Raw genomic sequence first — 22,107 nt, 5'->3', positions numbered from 1 at the left:
CCTTCCTTGTTAAAGATCACACACACAAAATTCACCCAAGTGGCACACCTTGCTCATGTTCTTCCTTCGAGGTTTAAATTCACCAAGCAAATCTTGTATGTTCAATCGATGAAAAAATAACATTTTTTGCAATAAAAGTGAAAAATGTAATATATTCATTTTTTTAAATCATTGTAGCAATTGGATTCTCTAGACTATCAATTAGCATTCTTGATTATTTACTAGGTGCAATCAGAGTGCTAGTTAGTAGTCAAAGTGCTAGGCAGCACTGTCTCTAGACTACTAACTCCCATGATCATTACCTTATTAATTATAAATGAGAGTGTAGTGTTAAAGTGGAAATGCTTAGACCCTTTATGGAACTGTAAGAGCTAACTAAGCTTATTGCTAGCTAGTGGTAGTCAGCATTGTTGCACTATAATACTCTACTTGGTTTTAGGTAGACTTTGTGAGGAGGTAAACTAGCTAGCAATATCACTACTTACTACTACTAGCAGTATATTTGGTCTGTTTGAATATTGATATCCACTAACCAAGGCCAAAGCTGCACAAGCATTGACATAACTTTGCGGATAGGTATCAAAGTCAACAACTCCAAAATAATAATTGTATGTAAATTGTTCTTTGTTAACCTCTTCACATGATGCACTAGCTAGAAGTCTATGGGGTTGTTTCTACGCAAGCCACCAATGGTCAATTGGGAGCCATATGTGCATCAAGCATGCTTAAATTTGGGCCACTAGGTGGCATCGCCACCACTGGGTGACCTATGCGAGAAAAGTTTCAAACTTTGATGTTTCTGTCATTCTCGGGTGTCATGGCCACTACAAGTGTCACATCTAGTTTTGTAAGGTTAATAAACCTCTAACAAGTGTATAAACCATGATCACACATTGGTCACACGAACAAATGTATAAACCATGTTCACACATTGGTTAATAATAAACCTCTAACAAGTGTATAAACCATGATCACACATGGTCACAGGAACAAGTGCATAAACCATGATCATTAGTCTTATGTTTTTTTTTAAAAGCAAGAAATTAAACAATCTTTTTTTTTTTGGAGATTTGCACCTCTTTTATTCCTTTGCTCTCATGCAAAGTGTTTTGTACATCTCTTGCATAGCAGAAGAAGGGAGGATGGAAGGCATACTTTCTCTTCTCTTCTCCTCTCTTGTGTCTCCGAGAGACACACACACACAAACCTAGGTCTCTAAGAGCACAAGAACCATGGACGGGGTCCCTCACTCCGTCCCTCCGTCCTCCCCCCACCTCCCCTTCTCTCTCTCTCATACAACCGATGAGACACACACACACAAACCTATGTCTCTAAGAGCACAAGAACCATGGGCAGGATCCCTCACTCCATCCCTCCGCCCCCCCTCTCTCTCTCATACAACTGAAGAGACGCACACACACAAACCTATGTCTCTAAGTGCACAAGAACCATGGGCGGGGCCCGTCACTCCGTCCTCTCTCTCTCTCTCTCATACAACTGATGTTCTAAGAGCACAAGAACCATGGGTGCCCCCCCTCCCCCCTCTCTCATACAACTGATGAGAGATGCGTGCACACACACACACACACACACAAACCTATGTCTCTAAGAGCACAAGAACCACGGGCGGGGTCCCTCACTCCATCCCTCGGTCTCTCTCTCTCTCTCTCTCTCTCTCTCTCTCTCTCTTTTCATACAACTACAGGAAATATTCATGAGGGTTAGAGTTTATATTCATTAAACGAAATAGTGCGTAATAATAAATAGTAAACGTACAGTAAATACGCGACAGCCGACATTTTTAATTGTGCATCTTTTTGTATCCCCCGGCTGAGGGCTCTCTCTTCAACCCACGCTTTTCTGAAACCTCACGTTCCCTAGATCAGAGCGTTAGCGAGGCACGGATCTCATCGTGGGCGACTGCACCGTGCGCCCTCTATCAGAGAGAAAGAAGTACTCTGAACATTCTCTTCCATTCCTCTTCCTCAGAACACTCTTCGAATCTTTTCAGTGCGCCCACCTGCCCCCTCGCTTGAAAAACACAAAGAATTGCTCTCGATCGCAGCTGCCAAGAGTGAGGGAAGTAGTAAAACACGGATCTTACCCGTCTTAAGGCAGAAATTTGACCTTTTGGATCGTGATTGGGGAGCGTGGGGGGTGAGGATGCAGTACAGGGCACACGCAGCGCAGGGGGGTCCTTCGTTTTCCTCTTTTGAGTCAGCGGCCCCTCGCAGCAGCAAGCACCCATCAGACCACGAGGCAGGCTGGAGGCCTTTCCTCATCCTCACGGCCATCACCTTCACTACCTGCCTCTCTGTGTATTTTGCCCTCTCCCCCCTCTTCTCCTTCTCATCCTCCTCTTCATCTTCTTCTTCGGCCTCAAACAGACATCTCGTCAGCGAGACCCTCATCTCTCAATGCTGCCGCGGCACAGAACGCCAAGAATTGTGGGGACGCGTCGTGAAGTCGGGTAGCACCCACTTCTTTAACAGCTCCCAACACTGCTGCAATGCCTGCAAGGCCATGTGCTCCCATGATGGCCCTTGCCTCTGCAATTCATGGGTCTTCTGTGGAGATCCCAAAAAGTGCAATGACAAGTTTGGTGAGGTTGGCTCTAAGTTCTTTTGTGTGTGTGTGTGTGTGTGAGAGAGAGAGAGAGAGAGAGAGAGAGATCCATTAACGTCCTTTGAGGCCAAATATGCGAACTTAGTCAGGTTGGTTTACACTTTCAGTAGGCCAACTATCTCGCTCATAAAGATAGGTGGCCAGCTCTACTCCCTGGTTTGCTGCCTATCCGGACAACCGTTTTGCCCCCCTTTGTGCTGTCATAATGGTGGCTAGCTCTACTGTGTGAAAAAACAGGGGAGTGTATTTTGCACCTGTGAAATCTGAAAAATACCTCCGAATTTCAGGATTCTACATTCCTAGATTTTGGGAGGCTTTAGTTATAAATACCTTGAAAAAATCAGGAAAAAATAACTCCAGTCGTGAAAGATGAAGGTTTTTCACCTACCTGCTCCATTTGACAGTGCTTGGTGGAGATCATGTGGGTCCTTGCCATAGGTACATAATCAATCAATCCCAAATAGTGCCATGCCTTTGCCATAGGTACATGTGGGTTTTGGCCATAGGCACATAATCAATTCCACATAGTGCTTTCAGTCCAGGCTGAAACGGTGTCCTTCAGTTCGATTCTTATGAAGTTAGTAGAAGTTTTTTGAGGTGCAATTATGTCAGGCTTCAGGATCCTAATTAGTCTTCAACAAAACCCTATTTTTCTTGTGATTAATATGTGTGTAGTGTCAGGGTTTGATTTCAGGCTTCATTCTGGGCAGTGTGGTGCTGCAAAACCCACTCAGGCAAGGGCAGCCTCTTTCTTCCTTTTGACTGGGAATAAATTTTCCTTGTGCTGATGTTCTTATGAGGCAAGACACATGCCAGACAGGTGTGCAGAAAGGTTAACAAGAAGGCACTTGGAGGGTAAGTATGCTAGGAGTTTTCAGCTGCAAGGTTAGCAGCAAGGACGTTCTTGTAGGGCAGCCAAGAGGAGAGCAGAAGTGGCAGCTTTGCTCAGGTTGGGTTCTTAATGAGCCAAGGGTGATGGGCCTAATTGTGCTGGTTGAGAATGAGTCACATGAATGAACTTAAGGAGTATAATGCATTGCTACATGCTCCAAAGGTCCACCAGCATGGTAAAGAAAACTGGTGCTAAACTTGTGAGCCCTGTCGACGAATAGGGAGGAAAGAGGTAGAGTTCAGGTGTAAGATTAGAGGATGCATAACGAGTAGAACAGATCTAAGGGGGCTGTTAGACCTAGGTAACTATGCCTAGACTTGTGAGCCATGTAGCAGAGCAGGTTTCTCTCTGCGATTTGAGTAAGGAATCAGAGCATGTCTAGCTAGCTGATTTTGAGCTACAAAAATTTTTCTGTTTGCAGAAAGAGTTATTTTGAAAGTGAGATTTAGAGGTCTTTTTTTTTTGCCTTAAACCAGCAATTCAGCCTCAAATGCAGTAGCTGGAGGGGGACAACCTGCAACTTCCTTAGGCGTTAACATGGATCATCAGCTCAGCAGTGCCCGTTTTTCCCTGTTCTTTTATTGGTATAGGGTTGTGTTGCTTTCCCATCGTAGTGTTGACATGGATCATCAGTTAAGCATCCCCCATTGTCCCTGTTTCTTCTACTTCATCATGCATATGGATTATGATGGAGAGGATGCATCAGCACAGCACTTTCTTGTTGCCTGTCAATGTGTCACAGAATGCCGATGTGTCTTCCAGAGAGATTTATACCCTGTCAGAATGCCTTCCTCCCCATGACTCACATTCGGGAACAGCATTAGGTTTGCCGTTCTGTCCTGGGAAACAGTTCAACTGCCATGGCTCCCCACTTTCCAGGATGGATTGTCATCCCCACTGCCATTCCCTTATACAACATGCAAAATCTCAAAAGTAGACCTAGCCTTGGACTCCAAATGAGGCTTAAAAGTGTATTATCAGATTGGACTTGGACTGCGTTAGCAGATTGTACTCGGACAAGTGTGTGAGTAGCATAATTGTTTGTATAGATACGGTGTTGCTGAGCTTTAGATTTTTGTTGAGTTGTTGTTGAGATGTGTCTTCTCAAGGCAGTTCATTTGCTTAAGCTCCAATTAGTTCGGCATTAGCTTTGGGAGCAATAATTGGCAAGAAAACAGAAGATTTCATTAAGATTGAACCAGATTGGTATAAGCACTGCAGCTAGATCTTTCAGATGTTCCAGTCAATCCAGATCCATGGGGAGCATTGCCATTGGGAATGACAGCCCTTCCGATTGTTCCAAGATAAATAGGAAGGCATATCACATGCATTAGCTCCAACAAATGAGATGTACGTGTCATGCTAGGGCTTCTAGTTAGGTGTAGGGTTTAGCACAACAATTAAATTAGCCCATGCTGTGGCTGTGTCTATTGGTTAATAGATGGGTGCAATCAGTTGCGCACACCCTCACTAATCAACCTAGCAAAGTTCTCCAGGTACCTCTCAGGCCTTTTTATCAAGGTGTTTGTGTTGGTATTAATTAACACATGCGCTTATGGTAGCCCCATTGAATATTTCTTGATTTATCACTTTGGCCTACATGGTCATTTATTTTTTGATACGTCATTACAATGAGAACAACACACATGATTGCAAGGAAAAGAAGGATGCTTTGCTCTGAAAACCTTGCATGCGTGCATACGCAGAAAACTCTTGCATCTTGGTGCTCACCTACGTCTTGGAAATTTTGATCTCGGTCTTATCATTCAGTCTTATTTGAGCAGTTGGACTTTGACTAGCATGCTTTGATGAGGTGCTTGGTCTATGCACACTTAAGTGTTTTCTTTATCTCATAGTTGCATCATCGTTGCAACAGTGTTGGCTGAAGGTGCAAGATGACCCACTAAATCCACATGTGCATGACTCAACCCGTGATACTATGTGGACCTCAGGCCTAATCTATGGAGAGGATGTGGTAAGAAGTTCTTGCTCTCAGCTTTTTTCTCTCTAAATTGGTCCAAGGAAGTCTTGTTTGTTTGAAATATGGAAATATTCTTTTTCATGATCTTTGTTTTTACTTTTTTTCTTGCTGGAGCTGAAAGGGTATTGTAGCGTTGGAGACAGAGCTTGGATTTATTCGCATCAAGGTAAGCTGTAACCTCACAATCATTGATAGCTCTTCTCAGTTCTACACTGTACGTAGTGTTTGGTACCCATCAGAAGTAAGGGGGCAAGAGATAAATTTATGAGCACTGATTTTTTGAGTTCCTTTTCGCTGCAAAATAGGTGCCAAGCCTTTGTTTTTGAGCATTCTAGCTATGTATTTTGATCCTTTCCTCTACAAATGATTGAGAGGATATACTTTTTTGTGCTAAGCTGCTACCGATCAGTTTCTTGGCCAGTACTTTTCTCCTTAGTGATGTAATAGGGAGCACAGAACTTGGAGCACTTAATCATTAACTCAACTGCAAAGCACCAAGCCCATCAACATCACATTGGGAGGCCAAAGATGAGCTGAACCAACCCCCACCTCTCCCCCCCTTCCTTATCCTTTTTTCCTCCCCCCTTGGTTGTTTTAGTAACAAATAGGAGTATTTGTAGTACAAGCTCGTGGATTATTGGGGTGATCTCCATCCGGTCACACCAAATTTCCAAGCACAATGGTTTTGTGAAAACAATGATCAAGTAAAATGTTGATGAGGCAGGTCGACGAGGATCTTTTGCCGGCGAACTACTGAGCAAGGGCCATGTCACAAGCGTAGTTGAGACAAGATGAAATAAACTCCCCTCCCCCCCTCCCCCTACAGGATACCTTGGTTCTCCTCGAGCTCTATTTACTTTTTTTTTTGGGGGGGGTAAAAAGTTCTATTGCTTCACTGTACAAAGAAAGAAGTCCTCAAAAAAGAGGCAAACTTCTTAAAGAGCGGTCACAGAAGTTAAAGCACTGAAAAAACAAAGCTATCTGGCCATCATCAATCTCCTCAAGCTCTATTTACAGGTTTGCCTATACCTTGGGTAAACTCCCTGTCGGCGGGGAAGCCTGGTTCTCCAAAGCCCTGTCACAGGCCTATACTTGGCTTGGCAATCTCTTGTTCAGCCTGGATAGCTTGGTTGTCCAAAGCTTTAATGGCATGATCAATCTCCTACACCTCCCGGGAAGCTTTAGGCACAAAGAAACTGACCGAACAGCTTCCGAAACAAAAAAAAAAAACTGCTTGGGTAGCCCCAAGTGAGGGGCGAGCAGAGCTGGTACACGTCGTACCGTATAGTACCTGTACCTATGTGCGAGATAGAGAGAGAAGAGTGCACTGGAACTCTTAACGCAAGCGCACACAGGTAGCCCTAAACCTACTGGCTGGAATGGGCTGACCCCCCCCTAAGGAATACTTTATTCCTGTAGAGTATTTGAGTACACGATAAAGGGTGCCTCTAGCACCAGGTTTCCAAATACAATATGAAACGAAGAACAGTCACCCCACAACCCAAGCCACTCAGCAAGGGAGAGGGACCACCATTGCCAGGGTAGTTTCCATCTTCACACCAAGCCCTTGTGGATCTTTCAGGAAGGACCAAGTCTCAGGTAGACTCCTATGTGGATCCTTTAGGCCAAACCCAGTCTCACACTGGAGCAAGGATGCACCCAGGAACAAGCACTGGTCTTCTTCACCACCAGGCACCAACAACAGCAAGGAGGCAATCTTCACAGCTTCCTGGCGACCAGGGACCCTCCAATGATGACGTGCACAGGCGGAAACAGGCCGTATAACAATTGGGTAGGCTCAGCAGCAATCAGTTAGCCTCTGCACAAATGCTGTATAGCTGACGTGGCTGTCCGTACAGTCCGTACAGCTGGGCAGGAGGGATTGATCTGGTTGTACAGCCAAGGAGAAGGTGCAGGAATAGATCAATGATAGGCACCTATCTCCGGGAGGAGGATTGGAGAGGGTGGTAGGTTGGTAGGTAGCCATGCCAAGCAGGTGGGGCCAAGTGGCTAGCACTGAATGGACCCACACTTACTAGCCATGAACATGGGCACCCTAAATTGGTTCAAGAAGGTGTCTAGAACAAATGGTAGAGGATGCCCAACCTTCAATAATGCCCGGTGCCCACATTAATGGTATTAATGTGTGTGAACAATTTGGGTTGAAAATTTGCCCAAGTCCCGAAACCAGGTTTTCGGCTGAATTATGCACAATTTCGGAGCCCTGCAAAATGGCAACAACTAGTCAACATACGAGGGCACCCTCAGGATGGTATACGTGTAGACCCAAACAAGGTGAGACATGCTCTTGAGTGGGCAGTGCCGCGGACTATACGGCAGGTGAAACCCTTTTTGGGTTATACAGGTTTCCTTCGGAAGTTTATTCAAAATTATGCCAAGATACAAGGGAATATTCCTTCGGTTATTTGGAATGAAGTCCTTAACAAGAGCTTCAAGACTTTGAAAGAGTTGGTTACTATGGCACCTATGTTACATTTAGTGGATCCTAGCAAGCTGTTTGTGGTCGAGATGGATGCTGGTGAGTTTTCCATAGGGCATCTCTTTTCCAGGATGGTCAGCTCGTTGCCTTTGAGAGCAAGAAGCTCCACTAAAGGTTGTGATGCGGTATCCGACGTAGGAGTCGTCTCTTGTAGTCATCCATGCCTTGAAGAAGTGGAGACATTATTTCTCCGTGTAACATGCGGAAGCTTTGGGAGTCTTCTTTCAGCCCTAAACACCATCCTGGAACATGCTTGATATAAAAGTTAAAACACATACAGAAGATAGAGAAGAGAGAGAGAGAGAGAGAGAGAGAGAGAGAGCTGAGTATTCAGTATATAAAAAAAGGTGTACAAGTCTTGCAGCCATAGGCTGCCTCTTCAAAATGTAGAAATACCTAGTCTAATTCCTATTCTATGACTCAGCCTCTTGGAGGACTGAATAATCAAAACAATAAGCAACAAATGCCTTAAATAGCCCTTGGGAAGTCCTCATGGACTGGCCGACCTGCCGTTGGTCAGCTCTTGGACAAAATATTCCAAACTTGTTGCAGCTGACAGGAGTTATCCCCTTCATGCGCTGGCCGACAGCCTTCCTATGTCCTCCACAAGTTCTTCCCTGCCCACACAAGCAGTACATGCTCTAAATTTGGTTCTAGTCTTGTCTTTTTATCTGTTGCCCCTCAAGGGTCAGCCCTGGGATTAGCCTGCACATGTCTTGCACATGACATCCCCCTCTACTAAACTTCATGACGGGATTCGAACTTCTATTCTTGGATGCTTGTCATCATCCCATTGCTCATCCTTGGATTTCCCAAACCTGTCATCCTTTCCTTCCTAGCAATCTTTTCACTGAAAACCTGCCTAGTCTCCAAATCCACTCCAATCTGATGAAGTTCTATGCATCTATTCCATCCTATTCCCTATCCCTTCATGCCTTGTCCTTGAACACTTTCTCTGGTCTTCTTTTCCTAAGTATTGAGTCTGGCACTCTCACTCCACCTCTTGGAGGATCTACCTTGGAAACGTTGCCTGAAAGCCTTTCCCGGTGTTCCCCAAGTGGAACCCGACTCATAGGACTGCCATTCCCCTTAAGCCTTGTGGAACACCACCAACCGGGGACTTCCTCCATGTGTTGTCTTCCTTTCCTTGGACTGGGCACCTTCATCTAGGACTAAATCAGTGTTTAGCCTTGCTGAGCTTGATACTTTAATAACAATGTCACATGCGGAAGCTTTGGGAGTCTTCTTTCAGCCCTAAACACCATCCTGGAGCATGCTTGATGCAAAATGCATGGAGAAGATAGAGAGAGAGAGCTGAGTATTCAGTATATTCATAATGTACAAAAGGTGTGCAAGTCTTGCAGCCTATGGCCTCTTCAAAAGGTAGAAATACCTAGTCTAATTCCTATTCCATGACTCAGCCCCTTGGAGGACTGAACAAATGCCTTAAATAGGGCTTGGGAAGGCCTCATGGACTGGCCGACTTGCTGTCGGCCAGCTCGTGGACAAAATATTCTAAACTTGCTGCAGCCAACAGGAGTTATCCCCTTCATGCGATGGCCGACAGCCCTCTTGTGTCCTCCACAAGTTCTTCCCTACCCACACAAGCAATACATGCTCCAAATTTGGTACTAGTCTCGTCTTTTTATCTGTTGCCCCTCAAGGGTCAGCCCTGGGATCAGCCTGCACATGCCTTGCACATGACACTACGGTTCCAAGTTTGTTACCTAGACTGATCATCATTCCTTTAAATACATCTGTGACCAAGGAGATTTGCGTGGTCGCAAAGCCAAGTGGGTTGAACTCATGCAAGAGTTCGATCTTGAGATACGATATCATGAGGGGTCTAGCAATTGTGTTGTAGATGCTCTTAGTCAGATTCCTGAGTTAAGTAGGTGAGATATCGATTGAACTCTATCTTTCTCTTTAGGGGCTTTGCGTTTGTGTGCTAGACATCGATACGAAGGAGAATTCTCTTCGAGTGTCATGATGTTCCAAGTGTAGGGCACCGAGGCATTCATAGAACTTTGGTGTTAGTCATATTTCTATTGGCCACATATGCGGTCCTACGTGGAGGATTATGTAAAGAAGTGTAACCAATGTCAAGTGAATAAGGCTGATCGCAAAGTATCTCAATGGAGGATTATGCGGTTCTACGTGGAGGATTATGTAAAGAAGTGTAACCAGTGTCTAGTGAATAAGGCTGATCGCCTTAGATAGGGTGGTTTACTTCATCCTCTATTGCTTCCGTTGTGCATACTCTCCATAATTTTGACATGGTATCAGAGTATTGCAAAGGCTAAGTTCCCCTTCAATCCCCTTTTCTCTCTCTCACTATCATAAGCCATTCACATCTTCATCAAGAAGGACGGTGGTAGAAGAAGGCAAGAATCAAAAAGGCATTAAGACGGAAGGCAACAAAAGAGCATCAATCAAGATAAGATAGTTCTAGGGTCGGGTCAAGGGGACCTTACATTAACCAAGTATCTGCGCTGTAGGCGACCTCTTTTCCTTGTGGAAGACAACATGCTTTGGCTTCAAAATCTCTTCCATCTCTTCCACCTCTCATGGATCCTCCATAACTGGTTTAGTGGGCTCAAGCCCCATATACTTGCATAGGAGGCTAACATGAAAGGCATTATGCATCTTCTAATGATTCGGCAATGCAACACTTCATTGATCTTCTTGATCACTTTGAATGGCCCATAGGATCTATTGGAAATCTTGGGAGTGCTTCCCTCTTTACCAAGCCTAGCCTTGCTCTTGTGCTTTCGAAGGCATGCTTGAATCTTTTCAGTAAGGTACTGCACATGTACCTCCTCAACAGCCAAGGCTGAAGCAAAGAGCTTCTGAAATGTTGCATGAGGATAGAGCTCCAAACCATCTTGGTAGATGGGTTGAAGGCTGGCTTCAAATTTCCGCATCTTCTCTTCTTCTGAGATAGACATGAAAGGCAAGACCTTCAAGAAGACCTTCGAAAACCGTGCATGATAAGCCTCCACTTTCTCATGCTCTTTCTGGCCGAATATCTCCCACTCTTTAAGAATCTTGTTCTCAAAGTTTGGTGGAAGCTTGTGGAAAGTGGGTTTAAATCCCTCCCAAGTCTTTGGGACTTTGCCAAGCAATTTCTCATCCAACCACCAAGAGCCTGCAATGCCTTTGAGGTGATGGCCCACTTGCCTTCGTTTGGATTTTTCTGTGTAGTCCTCTTCCAAGAAGGCTACTTCAAACTGTGAGATGAATGTGAAGGACTTGGCCACATTCAAATCACCATGATAATCATCAAATTTGACTTGCTTATCTCCTGTACAACAACGTCCTCCTTTGTCTTCCCCTTACTGCTGTCCACTGTGCCATATGCATCTTGCCTTTAGGCATCCTCATACTTGCCCCTTGCATAGGCCCCTTTGCATGCATAAATGGTAGGGACTTGTCTTGACCCTGATCAGTGGTTTCCATAGAGATACTGTGGGCTACAAATAAGGGTTTTGAAGCTGGAGGACGGCAGGGAGAAGGAATGCAATGAAACTGCAGGAGTCCAAGTTCTTGCACTTGCTCGGCCTGTTTGGGCAGCAGAACCTTTGGGATGTAAACCGGGTGGCTTCATGAGGTCAGATCCCCGGCTTCATTTGCCAATGTGTCCCCCCTCTCTTGACCATAGCTGAAAATGTAGAAACATCTTGATCAATTTGAGTTTGAGAAGCAACTTGTTTACCTTCGAGTGCCCGTTGAACATTCGGGCCACCCTTGAGTTGCTTGATGATGGTTTCTTGCTGCTGGAGTTGCTCACACGGTCTTCTAGTCCCAGGCGCTACGAGACTGACCCATGACAGCCACAAAAACAAGGCATACTGTAGAAAATCATCTTACCAGCACATGCAAATATGAGCTATGCATATGCACATGTAATTTGGAAATCAGTCCATAGGCCTCTAGTCACACTAGGTTACCATGGTGTGTGTTCCCAGTCACACTTGTGGCACACAACTTCCAGTCAAACTGGCCTCTTTTCTAGTCACACGAGGTAGAGAGAGAAGGTAGCTAGTCACACTAGCAAATTCCAGTCACATTGGAGATGGGGAATACTGGTGACACAAGCAAAGCCCCAGAGGAATACTAGCAAGTCCAGACTCTAGTCACTCTAGGGTGAAAGTAGTACCAATCACACTGGCTAAAAAAAGATGCAATGGCTGGTCACATTGGCTAAAAATAGACACAATGGCTAGTCACACTAGTTTTCATTAAAGAACAGCTTTTGGAAACAATTGATGCACTCACATCACAGCTAATCATGCCTAGGGAGGCAAATGGTGACACATCCTCTTGAGATGAACACACATTCAATGACATACCCTCCTGTAGTGAAGGTGCATCCACTAACATGCTCTCTTGTGCGGCGGCCATGACATTAGAAAGTGAAGATACCCCATTCATTGCATAGAGTCCTCTTGCACGAGCCCATAAACTGAAACAACCAGTATGGAAGCCAAAGATTCTCCACCCAATGTAATCAACAACTCTGAAGAGTTTTCGTTGGATACTTGGCTAAAAACTTTCTCTGCACGTGCTCATGTCCTAATGCAATTCTACACCCTTGGTGTGTAACTAACCCGATAAAGGAAAAGAGTTGAGACACTTGCGCTGACTTCCTCGGATTGTTCCACTGTTGTTTTTGGACGATTCTTTGGGAGGTGCTTGGTGGAGACACTTGAAACATTGATGGGTCAATCTCTTGTTGTTCTGCTGTTGTTTTTGGACAATCCTTTGCGATTTGCTCAGTGGAGTCACTGTGTCTTTAAGAATACCTCTTACCAAGGCATACGTAAGCCAAATGGAGAGGCAAAATATTTACAAATGCTTGAAATAGATTGATGGGCCAATCTCTTGGCTCTGAACTCCTCGAGAGAGCTATGTCTGGAATTGTTCTTATTCTCTGGCCTTAATAACCATCTTTTGGAATCTCCTCGCTTGTTTACTCCTAGGTTAGACTTAGAACACTCTTGCGTTTTGAGTGTCGTAGCAAGATAAACTACAACCGAGAGATCACAGGGTTGATGTGCACAAACATCTATATGCAAAGATGTTTTCAAACCATCCACAAAGTGCTCAACTTGCTTCGACTGGCAGTTGGCGAGAGCATGAGTGGAAATATCCAAAAACAGGCAAGATAATCGTTTATCGATTCTCTATGTTGGTGTACAAAGCCCTCGGCTGCCAGACTAACAGCGAAGCTTTTCCACCAATCTTACGTCCAATTGTACCACAGGCACCATGGGGGAAGCTGATGGCTGGCCACCAGATTGAGCTTGCTACTCCATCTTATATTCAAAGTTTTTGATCGCCTGTTGCGAATGATGAGGTCAGATCGGGAGCACATGCACATGGGCTTGTGACACATGCTTGGATCTCCTCATGTAGGGAATGTTTACAACGGAATTTCAAGTAAAAAAAGTAAAACACTGAATTTGATCCCGTGATCTCAACCCAACTCCCGTGATATGAACAAATGAAGATCCAAATCCCCTTTTTATAGGAAGATCATGTCAGGTTGGATTCAAGTGGGTGGGCCAGCCCTTTTTTCCGTGAAAAATAATATTGAAAATGCTGTAATATTGTGCCCCAAGGGTGTCCCATCAATTTGTGCTTTGCTGGGGCACTTATGGGCATCTATAGGTCTGCTAAATTGGCCCCTAATCAGCTCCACACCTGGCTGTCCAATACAACCCACAAGAGCTGTATACCACCTAGACCAAGGTCATGCTCTTTAACACCTTGCATTAGGTAGCCACCAGATATGCATTTTCATTCAGAGGTGAGGTAGTTGAGATCGTCACCTCTTATGTATATTTGGGAGTCACTTTCACTGGGCCTATTTTCACCCTATGCCCAGTGGTAGAGGCGTGGAAATGCTCAGCCCCGGCTACGAGCAGGTGTGTCGCATGTAGAATAGTATGTGACCGTATGACAGAAACAATCAGCTTGGGACATCGAGATGCCATACAACAAACGAGGGAGCTTTTACCATCTCTGAATGAAAAAGAAGAAGAAAGAAAGAGGGAGTAATATACAGCAAAGCACGGAGTAATATACAGCAAAGCACAGCTGGGCAGAAGTCAGGTGCTGTTGGGAGAGGCAAACAACATCTGAGAATGGTCATATAGTTATTGAAGGGGCTGCCGTCCAGTATGGGCAACCAAGCTTGTACTCGAGTAATCATAACTTAGGCATGGGTGTAAACCCTAGTGTGCCTTTCCATGGTAATTGACCTTAATGTGGGAGTGTAACAAATCCACGGGTGTGAACCCTAGTGTTGATAACCATCTTAACACTACGAGCATAACCATGGATCTTGGTTGGTGATGATGCTCAAGTTGGTGACATCCTCTTTGGCTTCTAAACTACAACACCAAGAAGTGACCGATTCAAACACAGATCTGCATTCACCTCTTCATTGCCATTAAAAAAAAAAAAAACTCTACAGCTTAGCTTTCTGGTTTTTGTGTGCGTGTGTGTGTTTTTTTGTGGTGTTTTTACCTGCTTGCCTGCTTGCTTCACTGTTTCCTTAGAATTGTTTTCGAATCGTTGTGCTCGCTTGCTTGTTGTTAACACTTACAATGTTTTGCAGATGCTGCCAGAATGTGCTCCAATCTCTGTAGCATATTTGCTGGAGTTAATAAAAGCTCGGCACTGTGCAGGCTGCCATTTCTATCGTGCTGAGGGCCGAGGAAATATATGGGATGAAACAGGCAACCGCATCAACCAGGTCTGATGCTTTTTCCCACTCTTGACCAGCACACCCATGCACATTGATTTTTTTTTTTTTTTTGGGGGGATAATTGATGGTTTTCCCTCCCCCAGAGTGACACAGGTCCTCCGTATGCCCTGGTGCAAGGCTCTTTGGAAGCTCAGGGTCTGCCTTTCAAAGAGATTCAAGAAGAAGCATGCCCCAGCATTAGGAGGGGCACAGTAGGTTGGGTTGGCGGTGGCCCTGATTTTTTTATCAGCCTTGCAAATCACGAGGAATGGTACCCCAAGTATACAGTCTTTGCATATGTTTTGCCTGCGGATATGCCGTTAGTGGAGAAACTTGTCCGTCTTCCAACAACAGCATCTGTGTGGGAAGGAGTGAGTGTGTCTGTCTTGAATCAATTTGTCAATCTAAGGCTCAAAAAAGCTTGAAATGGCAGAGCCTAATGTAATCAATTTTGATTTTTCAGAGAAGAACTAAACATCTCCTTGCTTAAATAGAGGCAGGAGTAGAGTAGTTCCTTGGAAGGAGACCCTATTTTACAGTATTTTTTTAAAATAACGGTAGCACCTAAGCCTCCCAAAGTGGGAGAGGTCTGTCAAATGGTATAATTTAGTGCCAACTCTCATGCGCACATAAATAGCCTCAAGGTGCTAGGTGATTTGACCTTGAAAGGACCATTGTGTTGGGGTCTATGGGGGCCAATTGGAGCACACTGCCTTTAAAAAATAAAATAATAAAATAAAATAGATTCTAGTCCATTTAAAAAAAAAGCTCAGTGATTTGTGGCTTTGACTTGTTAAAAAAATCTCCATGGCATTTAATTTTCTGCATGTGCTTTGACCTTCCTATAGTAGATGGGCTAGCTCAAAGATAGGCATCAGGACATCATAGGCCAGGTTGCAACATAGAAACATACCCCTGCTTGCCCATGCTGATGTGGTGGGGTGTGTGTAACGGGCCTTAAAAAAAAACTGCTTTGCCCAAATCGAAGAATTTAATTTATTCTTTTTGTGCCTACTTTGGTTCATTCTCTCCCAATGCCTTTTCTTGCCTATTTTGATCCTTGCACCTCTTTTCTTCCTTTGCTCCCTCCTTGTCCCTTGCCCCTCCCCCCCCTTGACTCTTTTGTCTTCAATTTTCTTCTTCCCCTTCGATCTCTCGAAAATTTCCAAATTTTGGATAATGCCTTGTCGAAATCCCAGTAATTCTACCTGTGAAGACACCATTCTAGTTCATAGATATGGTGCTTTTGGAACAAAAGTTCTGTACAAAATGCGTGGTTTGCAAGTATTGCAACAACACATTTTTTTTTCTTTCCAAAAACATTTGATCAACTTCAAGAGCTCTAAGTCTAAGGAAGTGCATTGCTATTTTGTGGATTTTTTTGATATTCTTACATGCAAAGATGTCTTTGATTGACTTGGAGAGCTTGAATTTCTAGATTAGATAATTTGGGTTGCAATGAGCATGTATGAGCAAGTTACTAGGTTTGTTAGATCTCCAAGGGGATGCTTGAGGAAATCAAAAGCCCCACTAAAGCCAAGTAAGGCTATTTGATATATTCTTTATGGGCTTTATATTGATGAGGTGGCCAATTTTATGAATAGTTGAGGGAACTCGTTCTCTTTTGGGATAGAATCGTATTGCTATTAATTTATATAAATGTAATATTGTGTTGATTATCATTATCAAAAGGGATGTAAAAGCAATTGGGTGCACTGGAAACCTTCTATAAATAGAAGGATCTTGAGATAAACCCAAGCAAATGAAGGTAATGATGTTTTATACCTTTATAGTGGGAATGTGGCATGGATTCACATATAAAGAGGAACCAACAGAGGTGATGGAACGTTGCTAAAGCTTAGCTCAGTAAGGCATATGGTTCTTTTTTTTTGCAAGATTTCTTGGAGACCCATTTGATGATCCACACATAAGGAGCTTATTGTGTCATCCATCCAACATCTATGTATGGAGCACCCTTGTGGGGCTTTTGACATTAGTTATAAAAGTTAAGCAAGGATTGAGAGCTTGCTAATTATGTTCTCTAGGCTCATTAGAAGAAAGTGCTCAATCATCTTCATAGAACTTGGACCTTCACTCCGTAATGTGATCTTATAGGCAATGAATTATCTAAAAAGGATGTGGTCCTTGTTAGCTAATCACCTAATATTGCAGTCAATGCACTAGCTTCATCCGTATAACACTAGAGCAAGGTGGTATTACCACACTAGTAGGATGGCCCCTCTCTATGTAGGGACCTATAACCACCTTTCTAGTAAAGCCTTGATGTTTTCAATCCCAATCTCAATGAAGAGGAATTGAACTAGATCATTGATTATTAAATTTTGAATATACCACACGTGGATTGAGCCAATCTTTTTTTCCAATACCCATTTCTTACATGTTTCCACTAGCAATAAAACACCAAGGTATGTAAATAGGGTTTGCTGTGAAAATTGCCATTAGTCTAATATTGGTCCACTCACACATTTTGAGATGGGAGACGAGGTTATGTGAGGATCCATGGGCACAAAGCAACTCCTAGCATCTGCAAGATGAGGGAGATTGAAATTGAGGAGCACAATATACCCTATCTACTATAAGATTTGTGGTATATATAATTTTTGAATTTGGAAAGACCAAAGTATCCATGAATTATAACAACCTCGATGCTTGCATCCATAATATGTGAACACCACAATGGAATTATATCACATCATCTATGTGTCATGTGAACACCAGAAGGGAATTATATCACATCATCTATGTTTGTGGAATTCTAATGCACTCGTCCTTCACTTACATAAAACTGCTTATGGTGTGTTCTCGATGTGATTTTCCATCTTCACATAGATGACTCAGAGGCCATGCCATGACGACAATCTTCCATCAATCAATCAACTCCTTGCTTGGGAGTTGGCACATACCCATGTGTATATGTGTGCATATGAAGCACACTTTGTAACCAAGTTTGGGAGAATTTGACCAATATAAGTATGTGCAATCTCCCTGTCACACATACATGTGTATCCCTTTTCTCTAAAAGAAATAATCTCGCTACGTTAAAGAAGCTTCTGTGTACATCATGGTCAACCTTATCTTTGCTCTTGCGTAAGTCTTGACCACTCTCAAAGTCCTTTTTTTCTCTTCCCATAGAGACCGTGAACCATGAGTACCACATGTCTCATGTATATGATGGTTTTCCATCTTCCTATCTAAATTAGCATCCTTGTTCTTTATGACATATTCTTCGAGTCACTTGTCTTTGATGCTTTCTTGGTATCTTCTATGTGATGTCAAACTTTATCATTTGATTGCATGTCTTGCATATCCTTGACGTCCACATCCTTGATCAAGTCTTCTTTTTCATCCATCTTCCCATCAATGATGGTGTACACTAGCTTCATTCGCCATATCATGTGTCTTGTGTGTAGTAGCTTCTTTTGCATTTGTAATTATAGCAGATTGTCGTATTCTCCTTTGAATATCGATGTGCAAGCATACAAGCTTCTATGGATGCAAAGAGTAACAAAACCTCTTTATGTGTCCGGGTTTCTTATAATAATGCCAAATCATTGCTTTATTTGCCAATGTCTTCTTATTGATGTCGAAGTTCATAAATGCAAAGGTCTTGTTCTTAGTCAGGTCTTGTTCTTAGTCTTGATCCCATGATCAATCTTCATCCGCAATCATCATGCACTTGCATCCTCTAGTTGCATACAAATATGTATTCTCTCTTCGAGATTCATAGCCTACACTTCTAATTTAAATTCTTTCATCTTTAGTGCTTCTGCCTGAATGTCAAGCACTTCTTACCGTCTTGCTTGCACCTTGGCTTGTGCATTAAGCCTCTTTTGTTGCTTTTGCAACTCTTCTTCTCTCACTTTGACTTGCTCCCCCAAGTTGCTTTTAGCAAAGTTGCAACTTTTGTTCCTTTTGCCAAATGGTGTGTTCCCATGCAACAAGTCTTTGCCTTTCTTCTTTTAAGTGTCTTCTCCATGAAAGAAGTCTTTTCTGTGATTTCTGAAGTTGGACCACTTCTTCTATTTGTCCATGAATCCATCTTTGTTCACTTGCAAAAGCAGTTTCTCAAGTGCTATGAGCTCTTCATCTTTTCTTTTGCTTTTGAACATACATCTGAATAATGTAATGACGGACATGCAATCTTATCTTCAAACTGCTTCTTCAAGTACAACTTCACTTTTCAAGACAAGACCGTGTATTCTCTGATGGCCGTCGATTTGCCTCTTTTGTCTACGCAGCTTGTGCTATCTCTAATTGCTTGCTAGGCGCTGCTTCCTGGCAAGGCTTGCTATGCTGCTCGTCTGTAGACGGCTTGCTCGCTGTGCTATTTGGTTTCCTGCGACCTTCTTCGTTGCTGTGTGTGTGCAGAAATCTCCACGATTGAGGTCCTCTATCCCTATCTTTGCCTCAGGTCTGAGTGAGGCTCCGATCCTAGGCCTGTGGTGGGAGCCATTTAAAGGTGAGCCACTCTCGTCCCGGTCCCTTCCAAGATACGTGAAGACGGGAGCCTAGCATGTAGGAAATGGGTAATCAAAGGGTTCTAGATCTCAGTGGTTTTGACGGAGTCTCTCCTCATCCAGGACTAGGGGAGATTGGCAAATAGCAAAAAGGATATGGTCCTAAGCTCAGAAAAGGACTTGGTTCACTACCACTACTTTGCCACACTTCTTAAAGCCATATTTTTGTACCGCGTAGCACTGCACTTCATGTAAAACGATTATGAGAAATCTTCGAGCTTACGTGTGTAATACCGGAAGATAGTCAAACACTGAGGTTTTGACTTGTTTAATGCCGGTGATGTACATTTAGCCTAGGGAATTAGCTTAGACTAGCTAATTGAGGCCTGGACATTAGTCGGGCAACTGGGCATTGTATAAATGAGTATTATATATGTAAGACATTTTGACTAATGAGAAAAACCACAAAATTCCATTCTCACAATTGAGTTTGAGTCTTCTTCCTCTTGTGATTAATGTGGCTTGTATGTTTTTCTCTTCTTCTTCTTGTTGCATGCTTAGGAATTATGTGGGTAAGTGATGGTGTTGATGTATACTCTCCTCCCTCTCTCTTCTCTTGTCTACTCTCACTCTTTCACTCATCGTGGCATAGAAGTAGAGGTTGAGCTTTCTATAGCTCTCTCTCCCATTTGCAAAGTCTCTTTGTGGTGACAACAAAGGAAGCAAGGTTGAGAACCCTTTGCAAAGCTCCTTTGTCATGAAACAACAAAGGAAGCAAGGTGTAAACCGGTATAACCCTTACATTCTCCTCTCCTTCTCTCTATCTTGCAAGGCTTGAGTGGTCTCTCTTGTGAACATGGCGCCGCTGCCGGGGAAGTGCCTTTGCTTAGGACTCCCTTGCTATACTTTGCATTTGGAGTATTGACATAGCTCGGTTGGAGTACAAATTATCCCATTTTAACTCTTGTTTGCTGTTGTTTTATGGTTTATTTTGCTTATCTTGATCCAATGGACATGGAGAAACCCTTCAAGCTCAAGTTGCATGGATACAAGTAAGTGTTTAATTTAAGAAGAAATCAGGGGACAAAATTAGGATTTTTAGACAAAGCTCAAAAAACTACTCTTTGGTTTGCCTACGCACATGCTCGACTGGGCATAGGTATACACGTTCGCAAGTCCGAATGCACGTTCACAAGTCTGACAGGGAAGAGCTACACAATATTCTCATTAAGGAAGGATTAGAAAATATTATTCACATAAATGCTCATAATAATAAAAACGGTTGAAAATTGCTCGAGCGAGTAGCAGGCAAGGAGGCCTATGGCTTCCTTGATGGTTTCTCGGGCTATAACTAAATAGAAATAGACCTGAAGGATCAACATAACATTGTGCTACCACAAAGTGGGACACTTATGGGTTTAGAGTTATGACATTTGGCCTATCCAACTGTTAGATATCCGTAACGCCGCTACGGGCGTTACCACGAGAGGGGACGGCGTTACCTCTGGCTCACCACCCAGCCATAGAGGAAGAATGAGGATTGCCCCTCATCCCCCACCAGGCTATATAGTGTGTGGCCTGCCGTCCACACTAGCCTGGCCGCCCATGACTCCGCATGGGCGTCCTCTCCCACTGAACCCCGGATATGACCATCCGCCGGTCTGCCGCCGTCGGTCAAGACATTACAGCCTACGTGACATTACCCCCCCCCCCCTTAAGAAGAGTTTTCGTCCTCGAAAACAAACTGGGGAAACCTTTTGGAAATTGCACTACGGCGTTCCCAGGTAGCTACCTCCTCATCCCTATCTGTCCATTTAACAAGTACCTCCTGGTACACTTTATGTCGGGTCTGTCTATCACGATACTGTAGAATCTTTTCAGGTTCATGTGGTATCTTTGGTGGTTCTATCAAGTCCACCAAAATCTCTCGAGAAACTGCGTTCTCTAACCTGTGAACTGATTTCTTCAGTTTACTGACATGGAAGACAGGATGGACTTGAGAACTCTCCGGTAACTCAAGTTTATATGCTACGTCCCCAATCTTCTTAAGGATTTTAAAAGGACCACAATATCTCGGAGAAAGTTTATCACACTTTCCCGTTTTCATGGTTTCTGACTGCGCAGGAACCTTGAGGAATACAAAGTCACCTTCTGCAAAGGTCACCTTTCTTCGTCCTTTATCCGCATAAGTTTTAGCGCGATCCTGAGCGCTACGAATGCTCTCACGTGCGGCTCTGAGCATATCATTCATATCTTCAAGGAAATCCTTGACAGATTGAATCTTCTCCTTTTCTAGGCCTACAGCCATTGGAGATCTCGACTGGAATCCATACATTAACATGAATGGTGTAAATCCAGTTGCTAAGTGTTTGGAGCTGTTATAGGCAAACTCCAGTAAGGGTAAGTACTCTTCCCAATTAGATTGCTTCTTACTAACATAAGAACGCAACATATCCTCTAGAATTTGGTTAACTCTTTCAGTTTGACCATCAGACTCCGGATGATTTGCCGTACTCATACTCAGAGTAGTATCCAGCTTTTTGAAGACTTCCCTCCAAAAATGACTGTTGAACTTTCTATCTCTATCCGACACTATATCTGCGGGCAGGCCATATAGCTTGTAGAGATGTTCAATAAAGAGTTTTGCCAACTCTGGCGTTTTAACAGTTTTCTTCGTGGCAATAAACTTTGCCATTTTAGTTAACTTGTCCACTACCACCCACACCGAGTCATTCCCTCGACTCATCTTGGGTAAATCGGTAATGAAATCCATGGAAATGCTTTCCCATTTCCCTTGAGGAATCTCCAGCGGATGGAGTAGTCCTCCAACCTTAAGACGTTCATGTTTATTGACCTGGCACTTATTGCATTTCAGCA

At 43.6% G+C, this 22,107-nt stretch overlaps 1 protein-coding gene across 1 annotated transcript; it reads left to right on the top strand.

Moving 5' to 3' along the window:
* The first annotated feature begins 1,838 nt into the window (after positions 1-1,838).
* LOC147631672 (uncharacterized) lies at positions 1,839-15,519 on the top strand. The gene is made up of 5 exons (XM_086808184.1): positions 1,839-2,607; positions 5,394-5,492; positions 5,620-5,664; positions 14,624-14,761; positions 14,857-15,519. The coding sequence occupies exons 1-5, from the start codon at positions 2,164-2,166 to the stop codon at positions 15,175-15,177; spliced, it is 1,047 nt and encodes a 348-aa protein (XP_086664310.1). The 5' UTR covers positions 1,839-2,163; the 3' UTR covers positions 15,178-15,519.
* Positions 15,520-22,107: the final 6,588 nt, after the last annotated feature.

This window comes from Cibotium barometz, chromosome 14 (genome assembly GCF_041138505.1).
Source record: "Cibotium barometz isolate CiBa-2024 chromosome 14, ASM4113850v1, whole genome shotgun sequence".
Classification (NCBI taxonomy): domain Eukaryota; kingdom Viridiplantae; phylum Streptophyta; class Polypodiopsida; order Cyatheales; family Cibotiaceae; genus Cibotium; species Cibotium barometz.
Note: the sequence above shows the minus strand (reverse complement) of the source record. Positions and strands in the feature narration are given on the sequence as shown.